The 23,079-nt window shown below is 29.3% G+C and overlaps 1 protein-coding gene across 1 annotated transcript; it reads left to right on the top strand.

Moving 5' to 3' along the window:
- The first annotated feature begins 8,729 nt into the window (after window positions 1-8,729).
- LOC113558161 lies at window positions 8,730-12,444 on the top strand. The gene is given in 5 exon segments (XM_026963666.1): window positions 8,730-8,886; window positions 8,962-9,198; window positions 9,476-9,711; window positions 9,714-11,058; window positions 12,119-12,444. Coding segments are annotated over 5 exon segments (2,301 nt in total).
- The last annotated feature ends 10,635 nt before the right edge of the window (window positions 12,445-23,079 follow it).

Raw genomic sequence — 23,079 nt, 5'->3', positions numbered from 1 at the left:
TTTATAATGTTATAAATAATATATAATTTTAATTATGGTTGATATATTTTTCATCAATTATCAAATGAATAATATAACGAATACAGTAAAACTTCCCCTAACAGATACGTCTAATTACCATAAGCTTCCGACTAGGAGACTTTTTCAAAATATTAAGTACTTGAAGGCTGAAGAATGAATAGAACAGAGCCCAACTTGAGAAATAAGGGCTCGGGTTATATAATTTTAGGGTACTTTAATATAATAAAATAATACATGAATCATTAAAATAACATAGTTGCATTAGTGAACACAATTTGAAATGTTTTGAGATAGCAATCAAACGATTCTTATTAGAAGCGTGAAATAAACGGATGGTTACTGACAATAATGAAGATTAACGAAATTTTACCATTTGCGATACCAATTGTTTTCAATCATATGTAGGAGTAAGTACCTACTAAGTGTTTGGACTTGGGGCATCAACCATAATATTTCTAAAATGCTCAATGTATCAATATTCAACATTATTTATAATAGTAGCATTTTAAATAACTTTGTTGTGTATCCCTGTAATATAAATAAGACATTATTATACCTACCTATGAGTAAAAAAATACCAATATGGGATGTAAGTCCCATATAACCCCTCCCCCTCCCCCTAGAAATACACCACTGAATGTATTCAGTATTTCTCAGACTGTTAAATGCAGTGCATATTTGAGTAAACTCAAATAATTTTATTAATGTTTTCTATCATCTTAGACGTACAATGCATAATTGGGGCAAACAATAAATAATAATATTAGAATATAATTTTCATAAGCCGTACGATTTTTCTTTTATTTATTCGTGTATTTTATCTTTAAATTTACATATATGTTTGATAAAAATTATAATATCAGCAAAGAATAAACAGAACGGAATCAATTTTCATTTAATATGTGGTCGTATAGGAGATGATAAAATCGTGTTTGACATGTCTAGATTTTAAACGTGCTGCCACGTACGTAGAAATTTCCATTTTTCTTTACAACGTGTAATACTGTTTTTTCGTTCAAGTTATTTATTTTTAAACTATAAAACTTCTTTTTTTAAAAATTGTATTTTTACCATTTATTAATATACAAAATTGAAGAAAAACAAAATTATTTAAATTTAAATTATCATTATTTAATTGATGTCAGACGTTGTGGACTACTGTTTGTACTTAAGCTCTCATAGGCATTTATGCTAATAAATAAATAAATAAATGAACAAAAATGCATACACAGCAGATTCGAGTATAGTGTGTATTGGTTTTATAAGATCTAAACAGTACTAGGATAATTAATTAGGTTCCAGTATTTAAAGTTATTAAAAAATAAAAATAATGTAATAATAATAATGTAAATAAAAAAAATGTATATAGGTAGTATTCAAATGTAAAGTTTGATTGGCTAAAATCATACTTTATAATGTGTAAAAATATTAATTAATGTAAAAAAATGTAAAATTGTAAAGTATAACATTTTAAAAGTTTGATTGATGAAATCTATAACCGATATTTTTTTAAATCTTAATACGATCTCCGTTTATTGACAATATTCTTCACAAATTTAAACAAGTGCTCCTAAAAATCTTATCTTATCCGCTATTTAGTAATAAAAATAGTGTGCGGTTTCAACCATTATAAGTTTCCGGTATTTTGTTATACAATTACCGATAAAGTGTGTGATTTTTGTCTATAGACCTTTTGGGGGTCGAAATCAAAAGTGTGTGATTTTCGAAAGCAACTCAAAAAACATTGGTGTTCCCTATCGCCCTCCACCCTTTCCTTTGGGAATGATAGTTGCAAAATGACTCTCATGAGTGGCCCAGTCTAATGAAAATGTCTAGTTCCGGCTATGTGTGCTATCATTATTATAATTATTATCAGTTAAAATACATTTTGTTAGTGTCATTCAGTTCAACAGTCGTAAAACCATGTACATTAAAAAAAAAAATATCTTCATTAAAACAACGAGTATATGCGAAACAAATGTTATAAAAATTAAATAAACGTATATCATTCTAAAGTTTTATAAACTATACAGACATATTATTTTTCATAGCAAGTGTTTGTTAAATTATTATATTGTAACTTTAAACCACATATGAGTATGTAATTATATCGATGAATGCAAACAAAGTGCATTTTAAGTTATTTAAGAATATTTTAAACTTTTGGGATACAAACTGGTTTAAATTAACATAGTTTAATATCACAAAATATGTTCTGCTGAACGAAAATTTGCTATGATATACATTAGTAAGACAGAGACTACACATGAGGGTATGACGTCCTCTTAACCCTTATGATAAAACATTTGTGACAAAATTTTATTTTTGTAAAATCGTACAAGGGAACTGATATAGACGAAGACATTAGAATAAAATGTTGATAATAATTAATGAGGGGTTAATGATAGGGTACTGTGCGTTTCTTATCGCATCCATTTTGTTTTCATCAAAATGTACCTATGCCACGATAATCTGTTTTATTTGTATCACTACAAATAAAACACACACATTTGGGATTGTCGCAAGATCAGTTCTTATGTAACTATAAACTACCTATCTGCCAAATTTAAGCTAACCTAACCTAACCACAAAGGAAGTAATTTTTTTAATTTAGCGTTTAGTAAATGATTCAGTAACTTTTCGCTTTTATGTAAATAGATTATGAAAACAAAAATGCAAGTGATTGGGGAGAAGTAATCGCCAACAATAGTAAGTATTCATTGATTTTGATTTATAGTGATGTATTAAAAATTTGAAATACTCTATTATATACATGGAAAATAATATATGAGATGATAGAATAAAACATGAAAAATTAAAAATAGATAATAAGTAGGTGGAACCTAATATAAAAAGACGTACATCATATAATTTGCGATTTACTACGATTGCAGATAGAATGATTACGCGACGATCTAAACAATTCAACCGTAATCTACGATGGAAAAGTTTCTTATAAAATAGTTGTTTTATTCTCTCGACTAGCGCTTCTGGTATCAATATGACCAATTACTTGGTGCAAAAGGCACCAGATAGGCAGGAGTACCAGATGGTATTTACCTACTATTTAATCCACATGTATTATATATATATATATATCTGTGATTTAACCAATCGAAAAAAAACAGTTTAATTCTTAATAATTGACATCTTATTAGAGAATAAAAACGATGGTTCTTTCAAATTTTCAACTATAATATAGTAATAACATAGTCTATGATTATTTAATTAAAATTTAATATTTATAAATTTATAACTGTTGTTACTTGTTAATCAAGAGTTCATTACTCTGAAAGTGTGTAATGAAAATATGAAATAGTAAACATTAGTACTAAACCACCGTAAAAACTACTGATTAATGAATTATAAATATTTATATTATCGAAATAATTTAATAGAACTATGCGGCAGCTATTTTTTTAATAATTTTGATAAAACCGTTTGCCGCCGCAATATCTCACACCTTGTTGTGTTCTGTCTACAACCGTGATGAGAATTGATATCTATCACATATTTTAAATTTGAAAGCCATCATTAATCTTATATGAATTATTCGAGGAACTATTAACTTATACTTCGGGGAACGGGAAACAAATTTACCATAGAACTAAACCTAACCGTAATTATATTATACATTTTACTGTTATTCGATTAATCACATTTATAAACTGTAAAGCATTTATTAATAATGTGTAGGTACTTAATTATAACTGTAAACCTATAACTAAGTTACTAATTGTATAACTTTTTATTAATTTGGATTTCAACAGAGCAAGTCGTTTATTACTTTATTAATAATAAAGCAAAAACAAGGAAATCAACGGCCAAAATCGAAGTCATGCTAATGAAAAAGGAAAAAATAATAGTTAGCTATTATATACCTAACCATGATAACCACGGATGTTATCAAAATAATACAAATACATTATACATAAATAATAATTAAATATAAAATAAGATCTGATGGTACGTCCGCCAGGATGTCGGATACCCCTCGAAAACGCATCAACGCCGTACGGTCATAGAACATAATAGAAACGACGGCTATCAAAATTCCACTCTTTACTAAAAAATATTTAAATTAATCTTGACACTGTACCGGAGTTCGTCATAATATTGGCATAGAACATAACTAATATAAGTCACAGTCAAACAGCTGAACGATTTGTTAACATTATGCAATTCAAAATAAAATGAAATTGAGTAGGTATATTTATGGGTATACATTTATCTTAATGCCGAATCACATGATTCAAAGTCACAGACATGTAAAACAACTCGAAAGTCATGATAATATTGAAATCGGTATTCAAATACTAATGGGGTGATGTTTACAAAATTCTGGTATTATACGAAATTATAAAAAAAATTCGTTATTTGTATCAGGTATGATCGATATAGGTATACTATCTATTTAATTATTTTGTAAACATTTCCCTGTTGGCATAATATGGCTGCACGACTTCAACGTGTTGCTAAGAGGATGTAATAAACAGTCTGCTATATTCTGTTTGGAATGAGATGAGGCTTCGGCGGCCAATTTTTGCGCATGGGCGCGGCTTTATTGCACATCAGGCGTACAGATAGTTAACTCGGTGGGGTTGACAAACGGGCGTTGTTTGACCGTCGCCCAACGAAAACTGGTCGCCGGCCGCCGCCGAGGTCTCATCTAATTTCGAATAATATAGTAGTTGTTTAAATATGTCTATACTCCGTTCCAAAAGAAAATACACCAGACGGCGACCGGTTTCCGTCCGGCGTCACACATATCTCACAAAACAGAATAGGTAGTGACCGGTAGAATGGAAAAAAGTGCGCAGAACTGGTGTATTATCTTTTGGAACGGAGTATAATATGTTCAAATTAGATAACAACGATGTTACGATTACACTATCTATTGGCTATTATACACATTTAAACATATTACACGCACAAATATATCCGTGACCTGTGTATTAAAGTTATAACGTATGTAATATGGTCCAACATAAATTATTTTTCGACATGAATGATCATTATAGTTATTAGTTACTAGTAGGGAACGGATTTTATTGTAATAAAAAAATCAAAATATTTACTTATTTTAATTGATATATGTAAAAAAAAATTAAAATATGTAATAACCGTTTAACAAAAAAATTAAATATAAAAATCTTATCTTAAAAAAAATTTAGAAAAATTGAAAATTTCGATTATCTGCAAATAACTTAAAAAAATTCAAAATACCTACATGACCTACATCTTCATCTTCCCGCTTCTACACCCAAGTCCGCAGCCGACACCGAATCGCCGTCGCCGGACTCACCACCAGTCCGGTGGTGGACTAAACAAATCAGTAACAAGAATAATGATTATTGTTAAAAATACAATTCCAATTATTAAAGCATTACCACGTACAAACAAGTGTACATATTAGTAGACATTAGGATCCGCCACCACCATACGACACACATCAATCCATTTCACTTAACCCATACACACATTTACCTAATATTATATAAATCTCTAACCCAAGTCATACACACACACACACACACATACGCGCGCGCGCGCGCAATCACAAACACATACACATACAACCACACATAGACATACATACATGACCACACACACGGACATTCATACATGAACACAAACACATATGGACAATCACACACATGCGCACAGACACACACATACACACAATCACAAACACATACATTAAACCTTTTCAAACATACGTTGCCCATAATAAATTCACCACATCCCTGTCACCAAGTCCGTTCCAGATACAAACCTGTACAAACCTGCAAAGACATGTCCGAGTATTGTCGGTAAATACCTACTATCTAAAAAGTAGTGTCATGAAGCAAAATGTAATCAGTCCCTGTACTACCCTTTAAGTGCCAAGTCGTGCTAATTCAAAAGTTTACTCAGTTATTTTACCAGTGTTTTAAGCATTTTATTTTTCTTAAGCAAGCACCGTAGTTTGTTTTTTCTATCACTATATTGTAAGACTGCTATTGTATTATATAAATCCTCACGTAACCTTTCTATCAGTAATCGTAATCATTACTAAAAAATAGTGGTGGCTCCATTATCATATTAAAAAAATTTTGAATATACGATTATATTACGATTAAAGCGTAATATTTCATAATCTATTCTATTATTCCATTTTTACAGTGTATATAATAAAAGATTTCAATAGGGTTATAAATATGAATAACAATCAATGATTACTTACTTAATGAACTGGTATGTTCCTCCCAATTAAAAGTAACTTTATAAGTTTTAATCTTTGAAATTATCAAATAGGCATTTAAAAGTAAGCACTTATACATCAAAACATTAAAAATATGTAGCTAAATATGAAAAAAATAAAAATTACACCCCTATATTATTATACTAAAATATTTTTTTTTTCTTTAAATATATTAAATACCTTTATTATTAATATTAGGTATTATTCTTAATTAAGGACATCAAGGTAATAAATTAGTTAAATGTGGCTTAAAAAAATATGTGTACCTTTAATCATTATATATACAAAAACAATATTTTACATAATACAAATCTTAATCTATCTCTTCACCATTAAGATTTAAATTAGTCGCTATCGTCCTTCTGGTAAATTTACAGTTTAATATAATTATTTATATTGATTCATAAAAAATATTTTCTGAGGTGATTAATGGTCGATAAACTATCAAAAAATGCACTAAAAACTTAAAATATGCTCTTATAATCAAAAATATATCCTATAAACCCGAAAATGTAATTTTCTATAAAAAAAAAATATCCAGTAAAAACTAAGTATTTGATCACAAACGTTCTGAAATGTATTGTGTATTTTTTAACCATATGATAAAATTAAACAGAAAAAATATGCAAGAGTGTTGCTTTAGTTATAAATTGTATATAATATATGAATAAGAATCACTAAAGATCACCACTTACTCAACACGAAATTTTAAAAACAGAAGTATAAAACTATACTTATGAAGCTGGAATTCGGTTAGTAGGTAGCTTATAAGTTGAAGATATCAGCTAAGAAAAGATTTAAGAGTTTTATTACAAACCTGAATTAAGGTTAGTTTGGGTTAGATAAAGAGCTAAATCCCTCCCTGATTGGGCTCTCCGAGCACATGTGCAAAATGTGATGCATTAACAGACAAGGCAAGCTCATTTGGACTAATTGTCATCAATCAAGACATCGCCCCTGCTTTTGAGTGTGGCGGTGAGGCCTCGCAAATTGACGTAACTTTTGCGTCTCCTATATACTTAAACAAATAAGTGAATGGTAGGGTATGGGTATCTCTCCCAATAACATTGTAGCTATGATGGTCCAATCTAAGTCCAAGTGGGATGCTGTGGCGAAATTCGTAACGACGGTGCTCGCAAAAAAGGAAGGAGATGAAGAGCTATGTAGTCCGAAAATAAAGCAAATACTTAGTTAAGTGTAATATATGAAGTGTGGCCCGAAGGGCACGTTCTGGAAATAGAACTCCATTATTATTGCACTAGAATATTGTGAGAGACAGTGAGTGAGTAGTATGAAATAGAGAGTTCTACTGGTGATCCCGTGATCCTCGTGATCCTCGTGATCCCCGTGATCCTTGGCTCGTAATCTCGTGATCTTTGATTGCGTACGTGTGTGACGTATATTTACCCCACCAACTTCCTATCCGTTAAGTGATCAACATAATATAAATTATATACTTATGTTTTTTTATTATTATCACCTGATACGAGTTATCAATTACATATTTAATTAAAACAACGACCCATGCGACCCATACGACCTCCCAGCCCGCCGCCTGATCCGCTACGTGTGTGACGTATATTTACCCTTCATCACCTCACCATAGCCCTACTGGTCCGCCACCGCTCGCGTATGTATGCGATGTACATTTACCCTCTCCCCGATCTATATATTTAACCACTACGTGTTTACATCTGATCAGTTATCAAGTTATCATTATCATATTATTGTATACATTAATAGCTATAGTTACAACAACAAATTAATATATACCTATTATTGAATAACATACAATGATATCAGAATCTTCCCACGAAATACTATCATACCTATTAGTTAATAACATATACTCAACAACAACAATTTAATTACTTATTAGTGAATAACATATTAATATCCAATCTAAACTATAGGTACAATGTACTACGTTAGACTCTTAGATATTATACTCAACAACAACAATTTAATTACTTACGAAACACTATCATACCTATTAGTTAATAACAATAAGATAAAATTAATATTATTGATTAACATATTAATTACTGATATACATAAAGATATTTGTTCCTTCCCACGAAATACTATCATACCTATTAGTGAATAACATGCATTAATAACCAATATATATATATACTAAAAAATACCCTAATCGCTTACAAACAATAATAATTAAGTAAATACCTATTATTGAATATCATACAATGATATCAGAATCTTCCCACAAAATGCTATCATACCTAAAAAATGTCAAGACACTGTATCGGACAATAATAAAGAATCAGTCTGTTCTAAACATACCTTTACGTTTTATATGTTACGCTCTGTGTTTTTAAAGTCTCCAAATAATTATTTTACCGTTTACATTTGTCTACTATTATTTTACATTTACCACTACGTGTTTTTTCATAGTGTTTAATTTTTAAACATTATATTTTTCGTTTATTCCTTAAACAAATTCAATATGTTTAAATGCGAACAATGTTCATCGGTTTTCACCACGAAACATAATTTGAAAACCCATCAGAAAAAACTTGAAGGTCTGCGGTTCTCGTGTACCTTTTGTCCATCGACATTTTCTTATAAAACCGGTCTCAACAAACATAAAAAGAACTTTCATGGTATGTATTAATAAAATATTATTTTTTCTATTCATTTAATATTAATTTATATCTAATATAATTAATTTTCATAAGGTATCGTTAACGTTCCGGTTAATCGTCAGCCTGCTCAACCGATTGCTACACCGAATGTTAGACAGAGCGTTATACACTACGCGCCACCTGCAGAGAGTATCCAGATTGCACCTCAAATTTTCGTTCCCGATATATCGGCTAGTGGTTCGAATACATCGACTGACATTCGTATATCTGATGACGATATTTGTATGTTAGCTATGGATGAATATGAAAATGAAGAAGAAGTTAATGCAGGTTAGTTTTATTTTTATTATTATAGATGGAATATAATGTTTAATGATTCGTATAAATCATAAATTTCATTTTACACTTATTAAGTGGTCTGTGAATTGATCAATGATATATTAGTTGGAGTATTCCGGCATTACAACGATTATCACACCGTTTGTAAGATTTAATTATAAAGATTTTATATGGTATTTATTTTATTATATACGATTCTTTAGATATATATATATATACCATACGTATAATAACATAGGGAAATTAGTTTTTTTTTTTTTTTATTAAGATTCTTATACAACTACGGGGTCTAACGGGAAACGTGTTTCATCTGCTAATACCAACTCAGCCGTTAGAGCGAAAAAAGCACGTATGGATATGGTACAGTCCTCTGGATTCCTCGAGATTTCATCGTCTGCAAACCGAAAAATCGTATGGCATTACGCCAAAAATATCAATAATGTTCAAATTTATTCAAAGTTCCTCCAATCGCTTAAACCAGAACTAATAAAAATATTAAAAAATAGTATTATATTCAAAAACACGTCATTAAATTTAATTTTAAACTCGAGGCAACCTATAACCGACCTAACGTTTTAAACACTTCAGAAAACCGGGCGTTCAAAACAACAGCGATTGAAATGTTTCATGATAGTAATATAGCAGAGATTATAGAGAGAGCGTATTTAAAATTGTTAAACGAGAAAGATGAGTACAGTGGGAGAGGAAGTGGATTTACTTTAGAAACAATAGACGGTCTATTATTGGCGGTGTATAAATATTCACCGATGAGTGGATCATCATATATTAAGTTACCGGTATGTATTGAGTGGAAGCGAGGTACCATAAATCCGCAGAATGCAGATCAAAAATGTTTCATGTACGCGATTCTCGCGAGACATGTGACGGGGTCGACAGTATGCCGTATCGAGGGTAATAATTACAAACAGCATGAAGATAAATATAATTTCAAAGATATCACCTTCCCGACACCTCTATCTGATATTTCCAAATTCGAGAGAAATAACTTGAACGTGAGCGTAAATGTTTATGGGATCGAAAAAAAGTTTCAACCACCGAAGAAATATCCGACGTATGAAGTGTATCCGTTACGTGTAGTCGAGGAAGAAAAAACCAATCATTTTGATCTTTTATTGATAACAGATGGTGATAACTCTCATTATGTTTACATATCAAATTTTTCCCGTCTCATAAGAAGTCAAAAAACTAGACACAATGGACGTGCAGTGTTTTGTAAGAGATGTTTTACAAATTTTGACAATCAAAATTTAAAATTTAAAATGTATGGACAGACTGCGTTGGATCAACATAAATTGGTTTGCGGGATGCATAAACCGATATTACCGGATATGCCGAAAGAGGGGGATTGCATTGAATTTAAGTTGAGGAAAAATACAGTTAGACATCCATTTGTTATATATGCAGATTTTGAGTCGTTGTTAGTGAAGACTGGTGAGAGTATGGGGAAAAATACAACAATTATTCATAAACACGAAGCGATGAGTTATGGATTTTTGGTAAAAGTGAGTGACAACGTACCAGTGGAACTTTTAGAGGAGTACGAGATACCGACAGGACCGGTATTATACAGAGGAGATGATGATCATAAGGACGTAGCGAAACACTTTATAGAAGCAATAGTTGGAGTGAGTCGTAAAATTGAGAATTTGTTGAAGACAAACATACCTTTAACTATGACTAAAAACCAAGAAAAAACACATCAAGCGTGTACCGAGTGTAATCTATGTAAATGTAGTTTAGCCGGGGGTGATAAAGTTATGGACCACGATCATCTAACAGGAAAATTCAGGCAAACTTTATGCTCTAAGTGTAACTTAGAACTACAAGATAGTACGTTACCCATAAGCGAGAATATCCGTCTTATAAAATCTGTACTAATTTTCACATAACGTGACGATGTTAATAAAAGAACAACTGTTTGAAGTTGTTCTGTTGGATCGATACCGACAATTATAAATTTTCTAGCTGTAAAGTCTAACGTGTAAGATGTAGACTCGATGAGTTCAGCCGGAGGTGTTGGTGGTACATAAGTGAAAGCCTTCTTCTTCACATTGTATAAGGTAGCGTTGTCAGCGATTGAACCAGCCATGTTTTAAAAATAATAAACACTTTAAATTTATAAAGACTTAGAAAAATTTAGAACACTTTTAAAAGACTTAGACAAATAATAAACACTATAGAATAATATATGACTTGAAAAAATATAAGCTCAGAATAAATTATAAGACTGATAGAAACGTAGAAGAGAATTACAATTGTGTAAGACTGAGAACAGACTGAATGAATGTCGGCTCTTGCAGAGCCAAGTGCCTTTCGATGAGTTCATTATTGGGTAGGAGATATATTATTGTTGTTGATATGTATAATATCTAAGAGTCTAACGTAGTACATTGTACCTATAGTTTAGATTGGATATTAATATGTTATTCACTAATAAGTAATTAAATTGTTGTTGTTGAGTATATGTTATTAACTAATAGGTATGATAGTATTTCGTGGGAAGATTCTGATATCATTGTATGTTATTCAATAATAGGTATATATTAATTTGTTGTTGTAACTATAGCTATTAATGTATACAATAATATGATAATGATAACTTGATAACTGATCAGATGTAAACACGTAGTGGTTAAATATATAGATCGGGGAGAGGGTAAATGTACATCGCATACATACGCGAGCGGTGGCGGACCAGTAGGGCTATGGTGAGGTGATGAAGGGTAAATATACGTCACACACGTAGCGGATCAGGCGGCGGGCTGGGAGGTCGTATGGGTCGCATGGGTCGTTGTTTTAATTAAATATGTAATTGATAACTCGTATCAGGTGATAATAATAAAAAAACATAAGTATATAATTTATATTATGTTGATCACTTAACGGATAGGAAGTTGGTGGGGTAAATATACGTCACACACGTACGCAATCAAAGATCACGAGATTACGAGCCAAGGATCACGAGATTACGAGCCAAGGATCACGGGGATCACGAGGATCACGAGGATCACGGGATCACCAGCAGAACTCTCTATTTCATACTACTGTGGTGTACCAGAGCCATCTGACCGCCCATCGTCCTCCCCAACTACTAAAGATATAACATTTGTCAAAGAAATTTTCGATAAACTTGATCCTACACTTCCAGTAACGGTTATTCGCAGAATCTTCAAGATTGACAAGAGTATCAATGAGAAACCAGACTTCTTAAAGTAGAACTCACCTTACATGAGGATGCTAACCGTGTGGTTATGTCCTTTTTACGTATTTGTTCTAACTATCCTACTGAATACTCCCAGGTCTTTATCACCAGGGATCGCACACCTTCAGAAAGACGCTCAATCTACAAAATTCACCTAATCTAACCTATGAACTACGGGATAGACAAGAAAAGGGAGAATCCATTATTACCATCCGTTACTTCAATGGATTACCCAAGAGCGTTCTGGCCAGGACCAACCTACCACGCCAGTCAAAAAACTTAGCAAAGTAACAGCAAACATTAATAATAGAACATGTATACTTATTCATTTGTGTATTTTAGCTGTATTTTATCTGTACCTCCTCCAACGAATGTAAATTATGTGTAATCTCATCTAGAATTTCTCAACAACTTTATAATAATTGTTCATTTAAAATCCAAACTAACAATATCTCCAATTTATTATAACATACATCTGTAGAAATATCAAAAATTACCCGTAAAGTCCAAGTACTCTTTGGTTTCTTTCAGAATTGTAGGGGTCTTAGATCCAAGCTAAATATTTTTAAATAAATTGTTACCGTATTTACAGGTATTTACAGGTATTTAATTTATTCATCGTATTTAAGTTACAAGATAATCAATGTCAGAACTAACAATAATATAACGTAAAACAAATCGTTCGCTATTTAGGTACTTCATTTTTGTTACCTAACAGTAATTCGCACATACATGGAATTATATATATTATATTATATAAAATCGCAATTTTCTGCTCACCAAAGCCAAATAACTGATAAAGAAAATACAGTCAAGTACAATAATGACTTTCCATCCAAACAGCCAGTTGCGTATACTTAACCTGTCCATTCGCTTGAAGGTTGCATGTAGAAGTTAAAATATGCTTAAACCCTTGATTGTTATATTATTCTTTAAACCTTATGAGCGCCAAAACACGTCCCTCTATCGGAAATCTATTTTAGAGATAATCCATACGCACTCGCAAAATGTTTGACTCAATGCAGCGTTTCATCAGTACTTGTACTAGCTACAGAGTAAAATTGTCAACAAAATTCAACCCGTACTTGAAACCGTTTAAAATGGTTATCAACGGACTTAATAAAATGGTCACTTTTCAACATCGATCATATGAAATATCCGCTTCCTTCTTGGTCCTTTCACCCTTTTACACTCTATGTACATTTTGATGTGAAGTTCGACATATCTCTGTTTCTTGACCAACTAGCAGTCATACATTAAATTATCAATGGTGTGGTTTGCCGTAGAATACCCTTTCAAAACATGCGCACAACCACCAACCTTTTTAGTATTGTTCTAGGGATTTCAAACAAGATATTTGTGTTAATTTATCTATAAATTAGTCTATATTTCAATATAAATTTCCTTTCAGTTCCATTGCAGTAAATCAATTCATTCTCCATTCTTTTATAACCAAATATTTACACCACTTAGTCAACAATTTAGCACAACCGTCCTTTATCTTCAATAGTTAGCAGCACGCAGACGTCCAAATCGTTTAACTTCGTATCAAGAACTTAGATTCAAGCGAAGCCTAATAGGGTGTTGAATAAGATGTTAACGTGACACATTCGAGTGTGATACTTGACCGTTAAGTGGTACTTTTGTAGTACCTATATTATGCCACAGGATACTTGTAGGTTCGACTTTTACAACGAGTTCAGATACGCAAGGGCTTAGTAAACTAAAAATTCCCAAAAGGAATTGATGCAATTTATGCATTACCCATACCAAACAATTCCAACTCGACGGTATTGTATTTAAATTAATTTTCAATGGTGTTTTTTCATGCAAAACAAACAAACCGAATTGAATAATATGTTTTCTTAGATTTTAGTAGTCTAGCGTTTTTTTTAGTTATGTAGATCATCATATAAGCATCACACACTTTCTTACCCCCTGAGGCAACATAGTCATAAAATGTATATATTTGTAGTTTTCGGACTCCTATTATACAGTAATGTCTTCAAAGAGTCATGCTGTTATCTGAAAATTATCTATTCGAACAATTATTTCTCAGGATTTGAAAACAAACCTAATAATCTAATTGGGCATAGAACGTGATCCGATAAATCAAATAGAGAACTAATTTTTCATTTGTATATATAAGTTTATAATATGATTATTTAGTTAGTAGTGATAAGTAATAAACAACGTACAGACATATTAGTTATGATATCAAAATCGAAAATGAAAATAATTTATCTAAAATACGTTATGATCGTATAGTGGGTACATAATAAAGTTCAGAAAGTAACAAATAATTAGCTTTTGAAAATGAACAATGAAATTTCAAATAATATTCACAGCGGTGTTGCTTTAATTATTAATAATTATTCTTGAAATATAAAAATAATAAATGTATTAAAAAAAATACGATGAAGAATAATAAAAAAAAAAATGTATGATTAATTAAATGACAGTTTATGAATTGCGCCTAAAATTACTTTTTTGTATACCTACCAATTATGTTCTAAACATTTTAGGGTCGATAGACAAATTGTACTCTATACATTTTAGGATGGATAGACCAATTGCAATCAAAAGATTTTACAATATCTAAAGAAAATGTATTAGTTACTAATAATTATTATATAATAAATGAAAACGCCGACTTTTTTTCGTATTAATATATAACATAAGATAAATAAATAAATAAATAATTTTTTTTCACATTTTACAAGTTAATTATTGATCGTCAATTATTTAAAATTAAATACCAATTACATTAAATAACTTTTTTTAACTTTTATATATTATAATTCGTTTCATAAAATTCCCAATACTGTTATAAAATACTCAGTCAACGACCATTAATCAATTTTCCAATAAATAAGTTTAAATTTGCAAGCATTTTAGTATATGTTATACAAGCACAATTGGTATACTCATCCTAAAGTATAATGAGCGCAATCGGTCCATGCCCGATGAAATTGTTACAGCTAAAATTTAAAAATGAAATATAATGTTCTTCAATAGTAGTAAATTAGTTCTTAGAAATAACAATAATTATTTTAGTTATTTGTTGTTATTCAAATATATTTTTTGAAGAGACTTGTAAATTTAACAAAATATATTGTATTTTATATAAACAATGAAATTTTCAAAATATTTTGATTAGTTTTAGGCTATTAACTAATTAAACTATGAGCCTATTTATATTATTTTATGATAAAGTGGTTATAAATCAAAATTCAATAAGAAAAATATGAAATGGAATAATTATATTTTATTAAAGTTATTAAATATCAATATCAAAATGTATACAGCGTTTTTGGTGAAAATAAAATCAACCTACTGTGATACAATAGTAAAATAAATTACTATAATAGCAATATAACAATATCAAAATGTATATCAAGAAATATGATATATTATCAATATAGGTTGTCAATCTACGATAAAAACCATTTTGTTTTCTTGTGTTTGTATGGTTACCTACTCCTTTTTTATATTTATTCAGTTTTTAAATCAAACGAAATTGTGACAGTCGCGTATTTTAACTTCATTAGAAAAGTTATTAAGAAAAATAATTATATTCTCATTGACCTTATTATAACAATATTATTCATAGAATAATATATTAAACTAGCTGACAGGCAAACGTTGTTTTGCCAAAAAGAAAATACTCAAAAAAAAAAACATTCTAGAATTTAAAAAATCAATCATCAAAAAAATTTAAAAAAGGGTTTTCCAAAATTTTTTTTCTTAAAATCCTTCTCCTGGCAATGAGAAACGATTAAAACAAAATTTGAGCCAAATCGTCCCAGCCATTCTCAATTGATGAATTGTTATACATTTTTGGCTCTATTTTTATATATATATATATATATATATATAATATAATATAATATAATATAAATATTTAATACATTATTCCTCGTATGTAATTTATAATATATAATTAATATTATAATATATGTATATTATGAATGTGTATACGTTTTCAGTGAATGTCAAACTAAGTGAATTTTAAATCATATAAGAATATTTTTAATTTTTGAAATAAGTTTAGTTTGATTATCTCAAAAGATGTGAAATGATAATTTAAGATAATAATATAATTACTTAATATCTCCTAAAATTGTTTTAAAAATAAATATGTATTTTATTTCATGCATTACAATGTCTATCCAAATTTTTGGAGAGTATTTAATTGTTCACTTTTTATTGATTGATTGTATGATAGCATGATCTAGACATTTTTATTTTTTCTCTATCTGAGTTTAATAAATTTCATTTTAAATTAAATTAAACTTTAAATGTTTAAAAAAAAAATATGAAATAAGTTTATGTTTGAAGCAAGACTAGATCTTCGTTCGAAAAATTGGATTACATATGACAAAGATTATAGTATGCAAACACGACCAAAAAAATCTAAGATCATGATAACATAAATGTATTACATTATAATTCATGTATATATATATATATATGCATTCTTGCCAAATTCTTACACATATACTTTAATCAATATGTGATTGACGGTGTAATAAATAATATAATGTGTGGTTCGTTACATAAATTGTTTGGTCTATACCAAATATTGGGACACCGGTGTGTAATGTACTTACAGAAACCTTACAACATTATTCACTACTAACTGTTAAAATGGTTTACTCAGCTGCCGTTGGATGTACATTTTTCGTTTTAATTTAATAATGCCTATTGTATATATTATATTAAAAATTGTGAAATATTAAAATGTAACAATAATATATGCTGTATTTTTTTAAATTAATAAGTAGATAAAAAGCTATTAAAAATATTATTATAAATAAATTTTATATAAAATATCTAGTTTATTCTTAGTACATTTTATAATATAATTATACTTTATAATGTTATAAATAATATATAATTTTAATTATGGTTGATATATTTTTCATCAATTATCAAATGAATAATATAACGAATACAGTAAAACTTCCCCTAACAGATACGTCTAATTACCATAAGCTTCCGACTAGGAGACTTTTTCAAAATATTAAGTACTTGAAGGCTGAAGAATGAATAGAACAGAGCCCAACTTGAGAAATAAGGGCTCGGGTTATATAATTTTAGGGTACTTTAATATAATAAAATAATACATGAATCATTAAAATAACATAGTTGCATTAGTGAACACAATTTGAAATGTTTTGAGATAGCAATCAAACGATTCTTATTAGAAGCGTGAAATAAACGGATGGTTACTGACAATAATGAAGATTAACGAAATTTTACCATTTGCGATACCAATTGTTTTCAATCATATGTAGGAGTAAGTACCTACTAAGTGTTTGGACTTGGGGCATCAACCATAATATTTCTAAAATGCTCAATGTATCAATATTCAACATTATTTATAATAGTAGCATTTTAAATAACTTTGTTGTGTATCCCTGTAATATAAATAAGACATTATTATACCTACCTATGAGTAAAAAAATACCAATATGGGATGTAAGTCCCATATAACCCCTCCCCCTCCCCCTAGAAATACACCACTGAATGTATTCAGTATTTCTCAGACTGTTAAATGCAGTGCATATTTGAGTAAACTCAAATAATTTTATTAATGTTTTCTATCATCTTAGACGTACAATGCATAATTGGGGCAAACAATAAATAATAATATTAGAATATAATTTTCATAAGCCGTACGATTTTTCTTTTATTTATTCGTGTATTTTATCTTTAAATTTACATATATGTTTGATAAAAATTATAATATCAGCAAAGAATAAACAGAACGGAATCAATTTTCATTTAATATGTGGTCGTATAGGAGATGATAAAATCGTGTTTGACATGTCTAGATTTTAAACGTGCTGCCACGTACGTAGAAATTTCCATTTTTCTTTACAACGTGTAATACTGTTTTTTCGTTCAAGTTATTTATTTTTAAACTATAAAACTTCTTTTTTTAAAAATTGTATTTTTACCATTTATTAATATACAAAATTGAAGAAAAACAAAATTATTTAAATTTAAATTATCATTATTTAATTGATGTCAGACGTTGTGGACTACTGTTTGTACTTAAGCTCTCATAGGCATTTATGCTAATAAATAAATAAATAAATGAACAAAAATGCATACACAGCAGATTCGAGTATAGTGTGTATTGGTTTTATAAGATCTAAACAGTACTAGGATAATTAATTAGGTTCCAGTATTTAAAGTTATTAAAAAATAAAAATAATGTAATAATAATAATGTAAATAAAAAAAATGTATATAGGTAGTATTCAAATGTAAAGTTTGATTGGCTAAAATCATACTTTATAATGTGTAAAAATATTAATTAATGTAAAAAAATGTAAAATTGTAAAGTATAACATTTTAAAAGTTTGATTGATGAAATCTATAACCGATATTTTTTTAAATCTTAATACGATCTCCGTTTATTGACAATATTCTTCACAAATTTAAACAAGTGCTCCTAAAAATCTTATCTTATCCGCTATTTAGTAATAAAAATAGTGTGCGGTTTCAACCATTATAAGTTTCCGGTATTTTGTTATACAATTACCGATAAAGTGTGTGATTTTTGTCTATAGACCTTTTGGGGGTCGAAATCAAAAGTGTGTGATTTTCGAAAGCAACTCAAAAAACATTGGTGTTCCCTATCGCCCTCCACCCTTTCCTTTGGGAATGATAGTTGCAAAATGACTCTCATGAGTGGCCCAGTCTAATGAAAATGTCTAGTTCCGGCTATGTGTGCTATCATTATTATAATTATTATCAGTTAAAATACATTTTGTTAGTGTCATTCAGTTCAACAGTCGTAAAACCATGTACATTAAAAAAAAAAATATCTTCATTAAAACAACGAGTATATGCGAAACAAATGTTATAAAAATTAAATAAACGTATATCATTCTAAAGTTTTATAAACTATACAGACATATTATTTTTCATAGCAAGTGTTTGTTAAATTATTATATTGTAACTTTAAACCACATATGAGTATGTAATTATATCGATGAATGCAAACAAAGTGCATTTTAAGTTATTTAAGAATATTTTAAACTTTTGGGATACAAACTGGTTTAAATTAACATAGTTTAATATCACAAAATATGTTCTGCTGAACGAAAATTTGCTATGATATACATTAGTAAGACAGAGACTACACATGAGGGTATGACGTCCTCTTAACCCTTATGATAAAACATTTGTGACAAAATTTTATTTTTGTAAAATCGTACAAGGGAACTGATATAGACGAAGACATTAGAATAAAATGTTGATAATAATTAATGAGGGGTTAATGATAGGGTACTGTGCGTTTCTTATCGCATCCATTTTGTTTTCATCAAAATGTACCTATGCCACGATAATCTGTTTTATTTGTATCACTACAAATAAAACACACACATTTGGGATTGTCGCAAGATCAGTTCTTATGTAACTATAAACTACCTATCTGCCAAATTTAAGCTAACCTAACCTAACCACAAAGGAAGTAATTTTTTTAATTTAGCGTTTAGTAAATGATTCAGTAACTTTTCGCTTTTATGTAAATAGATTATGAAAACAAAAATGCAAGTGATTGGGGAGAAGTAATCGCCAACAATAGTAAGTATTCATTGATTTTGATTTATAGTGATGTATTAAAAATTTGAAATACTCTATTATATACATGGAAAATAATATATGAGATGATAGAATAAAACATGAAAAATTAAAAATAGATAATAAGTAGGTGGAACCTAATATAAAAAGACGTACATCATATAATTTGCGATTTACTACGATTGCAGATAGAATGATTACGCGACGATCTAAACAATTCAACCGTAATCTACGATGGAAAAGTTTCTTATAAAATAGTTGTTTTATTCTCTCGACTAGCGCTTCTGGTATCAATATGACCAATTACTTGGTGCAAAAGGCACCAGATAGGCAGGAGTACCAGATGGTATTTACCTACTATTTAATCCACATGTATTATATATATATATATATCTGTGATTTAACCAATCGAAAAAAAACAGTTTAATTCTTAATAATTGACATCTTATTAGAGAATAAAAACGATGGTTCTTTCAAATTTTCAACTATAATATAGTAATAACATAGTCTATGATTATTTAATTAAAATTTAATATTTATAAATTTATAACTGTTGTTACTTGTTAATCAAGAGTTCATTACTCTGAAAGTGTGTAATGAAAATATGAAATAGTAAACATTAGTACTAAACCACCGTAAAAACTACTGATTAATGAATTATAAATATTTATATTATCGAAATAATTTAATAGAACTATGCGGCAGCTATTTTTTTAATAATTTTGATAAAACCGTTTGCCGCCGCAATATCTCACACCTTGTTGTGTTCTGTCTACAACCGTGATGAGAATTGATATCTATCACATATTTTAAATTTGAAAGCCATCATTAATCTTATATGAATTATTCGAGGAACTATTAACTTATACTTCGGGGAACGGGAAACAAATTTACCATAGAACTAAACCTAACCGTAATTATATTATACATTTTACTGTTATTCGATTAATCACATTTATAAACTGTAAAGCATTTATTAATAATGTGTAGGTACTTAATTATAACTGTAAACCTATAACTAAGTTACTAATTGTATAACTTTTTATTAATTTGGATTTCAACAGAGCAAGTCGTTTATTACTTTATTAATAATAAAGCAAAAACAAGGAAATCAACGGCCAAAATCGAAGTCATGCTAATGAAAAAGGAAAAAATAATAGTTAGCTATTATATACCTAACCATGATAACCACGGATGTTATCAAAATAATACAAATACATTATACATAAATAATAATTAAATATAAAATAAGATCTGATGGTACGTCCGCCAGGATGTCGGATACCCCTCGAAAACGCATCAACGCCGTACGGTCATAGAACATAATAGAAACGACGGCTATCAAAATTCCACTCTTTACTAAAAAATATTTAAATTAATCTTGACACTGTACCGGAGTTCGTCATAATATTGGCATAGAACATAACTAATATAAGTCACAGTCAAACAGCTGAACGATTTGTTAACATTATGCAATTCAAAATAAAATGAAATTGAGTAGGTATATTTATGGGTATACATTTATCTTAATGCCGAATCACATGATTCAAAGTCACAGACATGTAAAACAACTCGAAAGTCATGATAATATTGAAATCGGTATTCAAATACTAATGGGGTGATGTTTACAAAATTCTGGTATTATACGAAATTATAAAAAAAATTCGTTATTTGTATCAGGTATGATCGATATAGGTATACTATCTATTTAATTATTTTGTAAACATTTCCCTGTTGGCATAATATGGCTGCACGACTTCAACGTGTTGCTAAGAGGATGTAATAAACAGTCTGCTATATTCTGTTTGGAATGAGATGAGGCTTCGGCGGCCAATTTTTGCGCATGGGCGCGGCTTTATTGCACATCAGGCGTACAGATAGTTAACTCGGTGGGGTTGACAAACGGGCGTTGTTTGACCGTCGCCCAACGAAAACTGGTCGCCGGCCGCCGCCGAGGTCTCATCTAATTTCGAATAATATAGTAGTTGTTTAAATATGTCTATACTCCGTTCCAAAAGAAAATACACCAGACGGCGACCGGTTTCCGTCCGGCGTCACACATATCTCACAAAACAGAATAGGTAGTGACCGGTAGAATGGAAAAAAGTGCGCAGAACTGGTGTATTATCTTTTGGAACGGAGTATAATATGTTCAAATTAGATAACAACGATGTTACGATTACACTATCTATTGGCTATTATACACATTTAAACATATTACACGCACAAATATATCCGTGACCTGTGTATTAAAGTTATAACGTATGTAATATGGTCCAACATAAATTATTTTTCGACATGAATGATCATTATAGTTATTAGTTACTAGTAGGGAACGGATTTTATTGTAATAAAAAAATCAAAATATTTACTTATTTTAATTGATATATGTAAAAAAAAATTAAAATATGTAATAACCGTTTAACAAAAAAATTAAATATAAAAATCTTATCTTAAAAAAAATTTAGAAAAATTGAAAATTTCGATTATCTGCAAATAACTTAAAAAAATTCAAAATATTTTAAAAATGTGATGATAAATAGATAACACTACTATAAACATTTGGTGAAAATTTCAAGTATTTACATTATTTCGTTTTTGAGTTACAGTCAAATAAAAAAATCGATTTTGTCAAAAACTGATTACGCGTAAAAATTCCCGTTTTTCCGTTATACTTTTTTAGGGTATTTCCTAACATATCATTGTAAAATCAATACATTCATCACTCCATTCAGAATCTAAAATTATTATTATGCCTAGAAAAAATTATATTATTGTAGTTATAAATTAAATCGTAATATATCATATATGTATCTATTTTCGCAAAATATGTTCACTTTATAGCTTAAAGTAATGAATAAATTGCTTTATTGTCAATGCTAGTAGCTGCCATCTGCTGTAAATGATACAGTTATACACCTGCAGTGTACTGTACAAACTTAAACAAAACAACATTATTTACTACTATCAATAAAAACAGTTTATTCGGTTGACTCTGTATACACAATTAAACTCTTTAAATACTGTTACTAAACATTACTTAACACT

Source organism: Rhopalosiphum maidis, chromosome 4 (genome assembly GCF_003676215.2).
Source record: "Rhopalosiphum maidis isolate BTI-1 chromosome 4, ASM367621v3, whole genome shotgun sequence".
NCBI lineage: Eukaryota > Metazoa > Arthropoda > Insecta > Hemiptera > Aphididae > Rhopalosiphum > Rhopalosiphum maidis.
This window is presented reverse-complemented; position numbering and strand designations above follow the sequence as displayed.